General features: G+C 38.2%; 1 protein-coding gene and 1 long non-coding RNA gene across 3 annotated transcripts in view; one reads left to right on the forward strand and one right to left on the reverse strand.

Annotated features, from left to right (window-relative positions):
• Positions 1-8,204, reverse strand: part of MEP1B (meprin A subunit beta) — a 31,389-nt gene extending 23,185 nt beyond the window's left edge. Inside the window, exons 1-5 of the mRNA XM_077135690.1 lie at positions 8,090-8,204; positions 6,372-6,390; positions 5,581-5,631; positions 5,454-5,497; positions 3,254-3,332 (exon numbers count right to left, since the gene is read on the reverse strand). Coding sequence (XP_076991805.1) covers positions 3,254-3,332; positions 5,454-5,497; positions 5,581-5,631; positions 6,372-6,390; positions 8,090-8,152 — 256 coding nt within the window. The 5' untranslated portion in view covers positions 8,153-8,204. The remainder of the gene's footprint in view (positions 1-3,253; positions 3,333-5,453; positions 5,498-5,580; positions 5,632-6,371; positions 6,391-8,089) is intronic.
• The window catches only part of LOC143662191 (uncharacterized), a 54,868-nt gene that overhangs the window by 11,576 nt on the left and 29,978 nt on the right, over positions 1-13,314 (forward strand). The gene's annotated exons all lie outside the window — the stretch shown is intronic.

A 13,314-nucleotide genomic window follows, 5' to 3' on the forward strand; every position in this document is an offset into this window, starting at 1 on the left:
TGTGCCCTTACCCTGTGCTCTGAGGTCTGCCCAAGCTGCAACCTGTCCCCACTGCCCTGTGCTACCATCCCACAACCCCATGCACCCCACACTCCTGGGCACCAGAGTAAAAACTGCCCTCCACACCACGTCTAGCCCTGCTTCGCTTCATACCCTACCACGGCAGTGCTAAGCCCCACCCTAAAGCCCATGTCCTGCCCCATGCCAATCCCACAAATACAAAACCTTAGAGTACTGAGGGAAATCAACTTCCAAAGTAACCATATCAAAATAATAACATGAAGGCAACAGAAAATCATAAAGCATATGAAGATGCAGACAGTTATAGCCCAGCCTAATGACCAAATTAAAACCCCAGAGGAGACACAGACTTTGGAACTATTCAAAACTATTCATTCAACTCTACTAAATAAAATCAGTGGGTTGACTAATGACATAATGAAGACCAAGAAGATACTAGAAGACCACAAAGAAGAATTTGAAAGAATAAATAGAGAAGTAGCTGATATCAGAGAGATGAAAGATACTGTAGACCAAATAAAAAATATACACAACAGTAGATTTGAAGAGACAGAAGAAAGAATAAGCGAACTAGAAGACAGGACAATTGGCTTTGAATGCACGAAAGAACAAATGGCAAAAAAGATGTAAAACTTGAACTGGATCTCAGGAAAATGATGGACAATATAAAGTACACAAGTATAAGAATCATCAGTGTCCCAGAAGGAGAAGGGAAGAGTAAAGAGCTAGGAAGATTTGTTGAGGAGATAATGGGGGGAAACTTCCCAACCCTTATAAAAGACATAAATATGCAAATCAAAGAAGTCCAATGAACCCCAAATAGGCCTACTCCAAGACAAATACTAATCAGTCTGTCAAATGTTTAAAAGAAGCAGAAAATCCTAAAAGTGGCAAGAGAAAAGCAATCTACTGTATACAGAGGAAACCACAAAAGAAGAGTTCAGACTACTCAACAGATACCATGGAGGTGAGAAGGCAATGGTATGATATATTTAAGATATTGAAACAGACAGACTTTCAGCCAAGAATTCTGTACCCAGCCAAAAGTTTAAAACAGAAAAAAATATTTAAAATCTTTTAGATTTCCCCTAATTACAAAAAGCAAAGAACACATTTCTCTCATCATATTGTATGAGTTCTCTGTAGCTTCTGACCATCACTCCTGTCTTGGCTTTCTCTAATTACTTTTGGTTTTTCAGCTATGTTTATGGCCAAATCTCCTTCTCAATCACTTCTATCAGTTTCTCATTCTGTACCAATGACAAAAAGTTGTTCCACTCTTGCCCATCTTCTCATTCAATACAGTCCTCTTAGATAACTGTCATTCAACAAGATCCAATTATCTATGATGTACCTGTTCTGGACAAAATACTGTTTGAGAAGGTCAATCATAACCCAGGCTTTGATGATCACCTACATCCAAAATCTCCCAAATGTTTCTATCTTGAATTACCATCCCATAAACCAATACTTTACTTGATAATTGGTGATCCTGATGCATTTTAAATTCTGCACACCAAAAACTAAATTCTACCACACATCTCTATCCTATGCTCCTTAAGACATAGCCATTCTTGTTAAAGACATTCCATCCACCCAGTTACTCAAGACCAAAACTTGGCCACTAGCATCCCTTTTTCTAGACCTTTTTTTCTTCTTGACCTCTTACAGTCACTCACTAAATTTAACAGTTGCCTTTAGATTTATCCACTCTTGTCTATCTCCACTAAGAGAGTCTTGGTTCAGAACCTCTTCATTTCTTCCCTGAATTTCTTCAATAGACTCCTAATTGGTCTCTCTCCTCCTTTTTCTATACTCCAGCCAGAGTGATCATTCTAAAATGTAATTATAACAATCTCAATTTCACAATAAAACTTCTGGTAGCTCCAAATTACATCAGTGTGCATGCCAAGGTCTTTAACATGGAAGAGGCTCAAGTCCTTTCCAGTCTGGATCCTGCCTGCCTGTCAAACATCTTTTTATCTCCCCAATCCCAGTCTAAATTCCAGCTAATGGCCTTCTTTCTTCTCTAAGCCTTTGTACGTAGTGATCCATCTACCCAGAGCACCCATCCCTCGGTATCAGAGACCTTGTTAGACTATATGGCACTTTTTCTTTTTCTTTTCTTTTTTTGCAGGGGGGTTGCATGGTCCGGGAATTGAACTTGGGTCTCCCGCATGGAAGGTGAGCATTCTACCACTGAACCACCCATGCACTCTTACATGGCACTTTCATCCAAATTAGAAAGAGGCACTTCATCTGGGTGGGACACTGTTAGTGTTGACTTGGCAAGTGGATGAATAGCACTCTTACACACACACACAAATGAATGCTTCTTAGTGAGCAGAATGCAAACTGGATTTCAGCCCACCAGCACCTCACTCACAGTCACCTATGTATAGTATTCAACTTGTACAACCTTAGCAGCCACGCTGCTCATTAGCATCACCTTCTCCCTAAGACATATCCCTTTACATCTGGGTTGAGTTCAGGGCCCCTCCAATGTGCTCCCATCGTTCTTTGAACATTTCACTAATCATAATGTTTTTTCCATCCTATAATATTAGCTTTTGGCTTCATGACTCTTCACTAAAATATAACATGTTTAAAGAAACATTCCCCAAACAGTAGTTCCTAAACTAATACTGGTCTGTGCCATTGTTTTCACCTATCTGTGGAAAAAATGAGGCCCATGTTTTGAGTTTTCTATTACCATTATTGTCTCTCTTCTGTATACATCTCTTAATTCTGGATTAAATTCTTCTGGCTGTTTAGCACTAAAGATTATTTTCTTTGTGAAGACATGAGTATAAAAGGCAGCAGGTTTGTGGTTGTTTTAAGTTCCTGACATAGCAAAATCAAATGTTAGTAAAACAATGTGAGGCCCCAAAGTTTTATTTGGTTGGTTGTTTTGTGTTTTTAACTCCTACATAAGATCTGAATATATGAGAAACCACTGCCTTAAGATGAAGCCTAGCAGGGTACTTGGCACAGAGTAGGGATTCCATAAATGTTGGTTGAATTAATCCCTACGTTGGTCAAAAAGCAGCAAGTACTTCAGACAGAATCATTTAGATTCTTATTTTTCATTGCTCATTTTGTCTACTTTTTAAAAGTAAATGTACAAAGTCAAAAATGAACAAAAAAGCCTTAAAGCTTACCCTTGAAAATATTGTGATCATATTCAGTCAGCGACAGGCATTAGTTATTGATATCTGAGGTGTATACTAACCCAAGCTGTCTTCTAGTACGTAGGGAATGGTATGAGGCCATCTATATTTTTCTCCAATGAGGGAATTTCTACTTTGTTCCTGCCAAAAATAAATAAATGTGAAAAGGGTTCATTAAATGAATTGGATAAAAACTTAGTAACAATTAATAGCTAATCTATAAATAAATGAAGTTTAAACTCTCCCAGTCAGCCTAAACAAATTGTGTGTTTGTGTGTGGGTATGTGTGTATCCCTACTCACATCATAATACGATGAAGTTTCTCGGAGGAAATCATCCATTTCTATCATTAATCGTGTTGATAAAGTTGAATAAAAATAATGAAAAGCTGCATAAAGAATGATCTTTAGAAAACTGAATAATTGGTAGATTTGTAAATTAGGTTCCTATGCCAGAAATTAAAAATATACAGAAGAAAGTGACAGCAAAATTTCAATAATCTGGATTTCAAAATATCAGAAAAAGTCACATAGGAGCTGGACCAAAGTTTTCAAAAAAATTTTAAGGATTTAAGTTTTGAATAATATAAAACGAATAATATTTCATTATATATTCATCCAGTCAACAAAGTGAACACTGTTCTAGAGACTAGAAATCCAGTGGTAAGAAAGCTACCAGGCTCTCTGTTTTCATGGACTTTAGATCTAGTTGGGGAGGCAAATAGGATATAAGAAAACAAATAACTAAACAGGATAAATTTAACACAAGTGGAAGAAATAAGAAGGAGAGATGTGGACAAGAGTAAAGCAGAGCAGTCAGGATAGGACAGTTTGAGGGATGATGCCTAAGCTGGGATGGGAATGATAAATGGGCCTTTAGAAATATCATTTCACATATAGGAAATGGTAGTTGCCATGGCTCTAAGTTGAGACTATGCTTGGGATGATTCGAGTATTATTTGAGGCCAGTAGCATAATAAGTTAGAGGAGAAAGGGAAGGAGAGGAGCGAAGAGGAGGAGAGGATACATAGGCAGGGGTTTACAAAGACTTGAAGGCTGTGGCTAAATTTTGCTATTATTATTCTAAAAGCAAGAGGAAGATATTGAAGAGTTTAAGCCAGCGAGTGAAATGGTGTCAATTACCTATATGTAAGATCACTTAGCGTGTAAGGGATCAGGGCGGGGCATGTATGAGATGGAAAAGGTTACAGGGGTGCAACTTTTGAAATAGAAAGACCAATTAGGAGACTATTGGACAAACCTAGGCAATAGATGATAGTGGGCTTGAATAAGGGGACGGTGGGGGCACAAAGTGGGCTGCTCTGGGATATAATGGGGAGACAGAAACTTGCTGAATAATTGGATTAGAGAGTGAGGGGAAAGGAAGAAGCAAAGATGATTCCTGGATTTTTTACTTATTCAGTGGAGTGGGATAAGAGAGTGGTAAAGACTACTAAAAGGGAAGGCTGGGGAGGAATGATTTGTGTAGAAAATCAGAATTCAGTTTAGGACACCTTAGGGTTGAGATGTTTTTTATTCCATTCAAATGGAACTGACAAATTGGCACTTGGATAGACTAGCCTGGATTTCAGGGGAAGGAGATGACTAGAATTATAGATTTTGGAGTTATGAGTCTAGAGGTGATATTTCAACCCCTGGCAAAAGGGGAGATCAAGAGGGTTAGAGCAGGTAGAAGAGTGAGCTCAGGAACCCTCAGACACTGCAGCACTGTATCTTAAGAGGAAGCTCATAGCAGGGATTTGAGGGATATCGACATTACTTAGATAGCAAACGTTTTGGTCCCTATGTCCATCTGTGTGTCATGACTGTCAGAATAAGTTTGGGTAAAGCTGTACTTTGGCAACCCTATTATTAGCTGAAATCAGGTAAGTAACAAAATGTATTTCTTGTGGTAAAAAAGCCTGATTCATGGAGGGGTTTTACAGATTCAGTTTTAATTCTGCTTCAACTGAGATTGAGTCAGTTCTACTTAAAAAATGAAAAGATCACATTGCTCAAATATGCATAGGTAGTAAGTGATGGTGGCTTTAACCAGACACTAGATCAGAATAAAGGATGATGGAAGCACTATCATGAGTCCCTTCGAGTATGTATGCATGGAATCGATGCACCACCATCAGTCCTATGCCCTTAGAGGTGGCTGGGCTTGCCAAGCCCGTGCTGCCCGATCAGCCTCAGATACCTCTGTATTTTAACTTGCTGTGACCAATAGAAGAATCTTGCTTGCATTATTTCAACTCACTTCATCAAGTCTGATATCTCCCTCAAAAAGATCCAGTCCCAAATCTAAGAGAGAAGATAAAAATTCATGTTAGCAAATCGGATTCAAACCCCTCACTTAAAATAGGACTTTTTAGAACTCTACAAACCTTCATTGACATCGAGTATGTCCCGATCAATCCCACCATCTACATCTCTGACTGAAATAACAAAGTAAAAAGAAATTGAGCATTCTGTTTTTGAAAGAATAAATCTTTACCAATTATCTAATTACAAGTAGGCAAGTGTCCTCTGCACCAGATAAATGAGTACTGGGTTACAATTCAAAGCACACTGATGGATTGAAAACCTCCTATGAGCCAGACGCTGAGCTAAGGGACTTTTGCACGTACACTCTATCCTAATCCCTTCCCTAGAAGGCCAATTTCAGGAATAAGAAATCTGTCAGTTTGTGTGATAATAAACTTAATTTGGAGGACTAGAATAGATGACCAGATTAAATAGGAATCAAATTAAACATTTGTTCAATGCAGCCCAATTCATCCATATATGTACAGCCCTTGCTAGTATAACTCTCAAGCAAAATTCCCAAGCTAAATTTGATGTACTCTTTTAAATTGCTAAGGGGTAGATAGTATGGCCAAATCTATAAGCGTACAACTGAATAGGAGTGGACTGCGACTTTGGGTCTATCTGACTTGATACAAAATAATAAAAATAATAACAACTATATATGGGGTTCCTATGGCTCAGCCACTGTGCATGACCTTCCCAGTACCACCATTTATTATTGTTTTCTACTGGGCATACGGAACCCTGAAACATCTGCTAATAAAATGACCCTCACTAAACCAAGACACAGTGCTTAGCATTAAATGTACGCTAAGTTCTTTTGTTGTTCTTTTACCATAACTTAGAGCAAAATTCAAAATAGACTCACCAAAGTTTTCTGGAGTTGGCTGGGAAAAAAAACACATTTGAAAAAAAGATGTTATTATGATACCCATGACATAAATTCTTTTCTTGGTCCCAACTTAAATGTAGCCATTTGCTTTTCTCGTTAATATTATGGATTACTTTCTGGCATATATTCAAGGCTGCTGCTGTTGGGAGTCTAAGATGACTTTTTTGACTAAAGGATCTTCTCATTTTATATAGAAAATGGAACTTCCTATTATATAAATTTGGAAACAACTTCCAGATAAGAAAGAAGGCAAAACATTGGAATCTAGCCCACAAATTATTTAAGGATCATCATATCCACTTTAAATTTGATTTTCTAAACATTGCATGGGGCAATGTTTGAAAAACCTAAAAATTTATTTCCAATATTGAATGTTATTGTAATTTGCAATAATCCTTTAAAAAATCTTCTTTGAGATCTTATTGATCATGTTTTACTTTCATGTTACCCACAAAACTCTGACTTCAAAGACAACATGACATATTTAAGAAAAAAATCAATTGGTATATTTTGTGATTAAAAAAAAAAAGACTTATGGGTGGGCCACAGGGGCTCAGCAGGCAGACTTCCTACCTACCATGCCGGAGACCCAGGTTCAATTCCCAGTGCCTGCCCATGCAAAAAAAAAAAAAAAAAAAAAGACTTTTGAAAATAGGTTCCAGTTCTCCACAAATGACCAAATGAAACCCAGAGTACATGATCAATGGAAAAAAATTTAAGTCAACTTGAGAAATTTCTTAATCTATATAGTCAGAGTGCTCACGGGGTACACAGTGCTCACAGTACATCTGGGTTATATATCTGGTTCCAATTCTTACTCAGACTGTCTGTGAAATATGGTCATCTGTTAGTGTTATATCATATAATACAAAAGAATATTGTAAACTATAATAAAATGTCCCACAAATGTAAGGTACAATTTTACTATATGGCTTTCAAACCTAAATACTGGAATCATTAGGAATGTTTGACAAGCTATGAGAATGAACCATTTTTTCTTACGCTTGAACCACAGACAAGCATGTGCTCCCAGAGGAATGCCAGTTCACCATGGAATAAGAGTATTAAGTCTTTGCTCAGAATAAAAATGTTAACATGTATTAAACAGCATCTCTTGTTCTCAGTGCTATAGTTCCTGTTCATAGACTATTGGCTCAATATTTGTTACTATATTTGTTACTATAAAATGGCAACGAAAGGTTTTCCCCAAGACATTTGAAATTTTACTGAAAACCTTGGGTTGGTTTGTGGTACAAACTACTTGCCACTATAGAAAGATTGGTCTGAGCTGATGAGGAAGCAGAAGAGAAATCTCACATGACAAAACTTTATAAGCATTTACAATGCCTGCGACATTCATTAGTCTATTCATTCATGTCTCAAGTTGGTTATTGGCAATCCATATTTCATTTGGCAGTAAAAATGGAGTGATTTACAAGATTCACGTTTTCCATCTTATAAAAAGAAAACGTGTCATATAATGATGAAACTAAAAGAAAAAATAATTTTTTGTCAAGGTCTCTAACTCTTCTCCTCATTCCCCATACCCAGCCTTCTCCACTCACTGAGAAACCCATGTAATTCACTAACACTTTGAAATTCATTTTTTTTTAATGAACAAGCAACTTGTCTTTTAACAATCAGTATCAGCTGCCCCCAATTTTTCTGATGATTTCCATATGAAGTTTCCTTACCACACCAGAAACCAGGAGGACAGAGGCAAAGGACAGAAACCAAGGCAGACATCGTGGAACCATGCTGAAGCTTCCAGTAGAAAGCCGCAGACCATGAAATTCAGAGTTGGTTTTACTTTTGAAAAGGTAAACATCATAACCTATAGCCTTTGATCTCAATGATCCATCTTGCAGGTCAGCTCACTGCTGTAGTAATCCCTCCAATCAAGGAGGTAAAGTCCAGTAGCCATAACACAACTCTGCAGAGGTTTTAGTTTTCTTTTTTTTCCTGTGTCAATATTCAGCAGCTAAGTGCCTGACTGATACCTATTAATGAAATAAGCTCTCTAATATATGCCTACTGCTCCCCAAGACTATTATATACCACATGAGAAAAGTTAATTTTTTGTTGTAGAACTTTCTAGTGAGCATTTATGAAGCTACTCCTGCTAATATGCTACGCTACTTTAATATATCCAGTTATGTCCACTGATCTTTCTTTTATTCATTTATTTCATAAAAATGTATTGAGTGCCTACTATTTATCGAGTTACAGAATTCATCAATGTAAAGTGAAGGTCAACCAAGATGGTGATATAAGATGCTCCCGGGTACTGTTCCCCCATAGAATTTTTGAACAATTGGCAAAAACTGGCAGCTCTATCTTCCTCAAAACTCCAGAAAACAGTTAAAGGGTTGTGCTAACTGGTTGAAGGTCAACTCAAGAAACTGTAGCTTTAAAAAGCCATAAGAGAAGGGGGCAGGGTGGTTCAGTGGTCGAATGTTCTCACCTTTCATGAGGGAGACCTAGGTTCGATTCCTAGACCATGCACCCCCCCCCCAAAAAAAAACCATAGGAGAAGCTCACAGCACCCTTGCTGGCACCTCCTGACTCCCCCAACCTTGTGCGGTGTGGGGCCAGCCTGCACTCCCACTGCAGGTCCCTGGGCCCATTCCAGAGTGAGCACAGTAACCCCCTGCACATACTGGGGTGCCTGTAAGTCCGTGCAAATCTATCAGGTGGCAGGGTAAAAGACTGAACCAGGAAACTCATGTCTGGCTCACTCTCCCACATTTGCCCTGCAGACAAAAGCAGCTAAAACAGTATAAGAAACAAGTCCAAGTGTCCTGGGTCAAAGTTTTATAGATGTTCAAGTTCCTGTAAGCAGCGAGATTCCTAAGACCAAGTGCAAGCACAAGCACAGGACAAAACACTGAGATGACCTATATTTCACTTTTGCCAGGTGCTGATCTTCTTAATAAGAGTGTGTGCTGGTCTGAATCTGTGGTGGACCCCAGAAAAGCCATGCCCTTTGATCCTCATTCAATATTGCTGGGTGCGAGCATTTTGATTGTTTCCGTGAAGATGTGACCCACCCAATTGTGGGTGGTAACTTCTGATTAGATGATTTCCATGCAGGTGTGTCTCCACCCACTGAAGGTGGAGTTGCTTGCTGGAATCCTTTAAAAGAGGAAACATTTTGGAGAGAGTCCCTTTTTGTAGACCTACGTGAAAGCCAGCAGACACTGCCATGTTCACCATGTGCCCTCCCAGCTGAGAGAGAAACATTGAACATCGTTGGCCTTATTGAACCAAGGAATCGTTCCCCGGATGCCTTAAATTGACATGTCTATGGACTTGTTTTAATTGGGACATTTTCTCAGCCTTGGAACTGTAAACTAGCAACTCATTAAATTCCCCCTTTTAAAAGTCATTCCGTTTCTGGTATATTGCATTCCAGCAGCTAGCAAACTAGAACAGGGGGCTAAACTGAAAAAGAGCACCAGCCAACACAGAGCCAATTTGCAGGCTGTGAAAGTTATTTTTTCCATTAGTTTGTTTGTTTTTGTTACCTCCTGACACTCAAGGAAGTATCTATTATCTCATGAGCTGAGTCTTACAAGGAACAGGTGGTTTAGGGGCTAACTCCCAGGGTTAACACATTAAGATATACAATGTGCAACAAAAAATTAAAAGGCAAACAAAGAACAGGAAATCATGGCCCATCCAAAGGAATATGGTAAAAATTCATAAACTATCAATGAATAAGACCAGATTTTGGACATACCAAAGACTTTTAAAAATATGTTCCTCAAGCACGCAATGAGGTGAGTGAAACTTGAGGACAGTATGTTGAGTGAAATAAGCCAGAAACAAAAAACATATACTATAATGCCTCACTAATATGGACTATTATGTGAAAAATCTGAACATTGAATTTGAGACCATAGGTTATCAGGTGAAGGCCTATTGTAAAGGTTCCCAGACTGTAAGCTTTTCTAGCAGCCACATCTGTTCCAGAGTTACTTCTAAATTCTTAGATGTTGAACTCTTTGTATATGACCCAGGTATTCCCTGGAACTTCGGGTATTTGTGTGACCCCTTTGTGCTGGTTTGAAACTATAATATACTCCAGAAAAGCCATGTTATTTGCATCCTAATCTAATCTTGTGAGAGCAGCCTTGTTCTTTTAATCCTGACCCAATATTATAGGGTATGATCTTTTGATTAGATTGTTTCCATGGAGATGTGATACACCCAATCAAAGGTGTGGCCTTTTGATTAGATGGAGATGTGGCTCCTCTCTTGCAAGGTGGGTTACTGGAGTCCTTTAAAAGGGTAAACATTTTGGAGAAAACGCAGACACAGACATTTGGAGATGCTCGGGAGTGCCAACAAAGATGCTTCAAAAAGTCATATGAAACTACAACACAGACGCTTAGAGAGAATAAATCTCTAGTCCCATAGACTAAGGTAGTGCCTTAGTCTGGAACAACTTCGTGTGTCTGGGACAAATTAACCACCTCGCATCTTTGAGTGCCAGCTACGTCTTTGGGATCAGTGGTTTCAAGGTTGGGCTGAGGAGGAGTGCAATGAATTTGTCAAGCAACTGGAGGTCTGTGAACCAGAATTTGTGGCAGTTTTACCAAGCAGTGGCTGCTGCAGCTGGGAAGAACTGATAAGCATTAATATCAGAGAGAAGACAACCACAGCTGGTGGAGTTGAGGCCATGACCTTACAATGCAAACTCAATTCAAGCTGTGCCATTTAAAGATTTGGATATGGTAATTTGATCATCAAATAACTCGTTGACCAGCGCGAGCCTTGTTATTTTAAAGTTATTAGCAAATCAACTGAACTCCTATTGTACATGTTTTCCACCTAAGAAAATCTAGATCATTAGTGTGCCTCTTAGCTTGCTACTTTCCAAGAAATGTCAAACACCCCAAAATTTGATGGCTTCTTTTGCAACGCTAAACACAAAGAACAGTAGTACTACAATGCAAGTTTTGCCCTGCCACTGGCCCATGAGTAGAGCCCTCCTATCCCAGCAACGAGAGAAATAAGAGTAATAAAATGTTTTATTTTTATAGTTGAGCTTGATTCAGATAGCTGGTTTCAGCATCTTTACCAGATTCTGGCATAACTATTTGACATCCCAACCACTAGCATTCCCAGTGATGGTTTATTAAAATTATGGAAAATCAGGAGTGTAAGATAATTAGTTACTCCTCCACTGATGCCTCTTTGAATCCAAATAATGATTCTTTTTCTAAAGCATATATGATATCCTTGCTGTTCCTATTCTCTAACCTTGCTATACAATAATGTGAAAACCCTCTTTATGGACTTTTTTTTTTGGTACCAAAATAAATGGATTTTCAGAACTATTAAAAAAACCCAACTGATCCATTTCTAGTATATTGCATTCCACCAGCCTTAGCAAACTAAAACAATCTGAGACTCAGAGCCAGAATTCTGCAGCTAAGAAAGCCAACATTACCCCATATAGCAATTGTTAAAAATACTAGGTGCATGGGTGGTTCAGTGGTAGAATGCTTGCCTTCCATGCAGGAGACCTGGGTTCAATTCCCAGACCATTCACCAAAAAAAAAAAAAAAAATCACCTGGAAAATGATCAGACTTCAGTTAGAGATATGAATGGAGCAGATCTGGGTAGGACTAAGGCAAATCAGATTAACGGTTAAAAGATGATATTGACTGTATTATTTTATTTTATTTTTTGTAAAAATATATAATATATATATCCACATACCATGTAATCATCCAAAGTGTACAATCATTGGTTCACAATATCATCATATAGTTGTGCATTTATCTTCACAATCAACTTTTTTTTCTTTTTTGTGAAAAATAATATATATACAAAAAAGCAGTAAATTTCAAAGCATATCACAACAGTTGGTTGTATAACAGACTTCAGAGTTTGGTATGGGTTACAGTTCCACAATTTTAGGTTTTTACTTTTAGCTGCACTAAGATACTAGATACTAAAAAAAATATCAATTTCATGATTCAGCAATCATACTCGTTTGTTAAACCCTACCATCTCTGTATAACTCCACCATCACCTTTGGTCTTTCTTTCACTCATTAGGGGTATTTGGGCTATGCCCATTCTAACTTTTTCATGTTAGGAGGGGCTGTTAATAATATGGACAATGGGGATGGAATTAGTTGATGTTCTGCAGAGGCTGGCCCCACTGCAATTAAGGACTTATCTGGTCCAGGGACCCATCTGGAGGTTATAGGTTTTTGGAAAGTTACCCTACTGCACGGAACCTTTGTAGAATCTTATATCACCCTAGGTGTTCTTTAGGATGGGCTGTAATGGCTTTAGTTGGGGGTTGGCAAGTTATGATAGGTAGCAACATATAACTGAAGCTTAAATAAGAGCAACCACCACAGTAGCCTCTCAACTCTATTTGAACTCTCTCAGCTACTGATACCTCGTCTCATTCCCAATCTTAGGAATGAGTTATGTAGTTTTCTGTATACAAGTCCTTTATAGCCCTAGTTAAGTTCATTCCTAAGTACTTGATTCTTTTAGTTCCTATTTTGAATGGAATTTTTCCTTAGGTGACTCCTGAGTTAGGTCATTGCTTGTGTATAGAAATGTTACTGACTTTTGCACATTACTTTTAATTGCCCCACCTTGCTGAATTTGTTTATTAGCTCAAATAACTTTGTTGTAGATTTCTCAGGATTTTCCAAGTATAGTATCATGTCGTCTGCAAATAATGAAAGTTTTACTTCTTCCTTTCCAATTTGGATGCCTTTTATTTCTTTGTCCTGCCTGATTGCTCTAGCTAGAACTTCTAGTACAATGTTGAATAATAGTGGTGACAGTGGGCATCCTCGTCTCATTCCCAATCTTAGGGGGAAAGCTTTCAATCTCTCTCCATTGAGTACAGTGCTGGATATGGGTTTTTCATATATGCCCT

Source organism: Tamandua tetradactyla, chromosome 18, assembly GCF_023851605.1.
Source record: "Tamandua tetradactyla isolate mTamTet1 chromosome 18, mTamTet1.pri, whole genome shotgun sequence".
Lineage (NCBI taxonomy): Eukaryota > Metazoa > Chordata > Mammalia > Pilosa > Myrmecophagidae > Tamandua > Tamandua tetradactyla.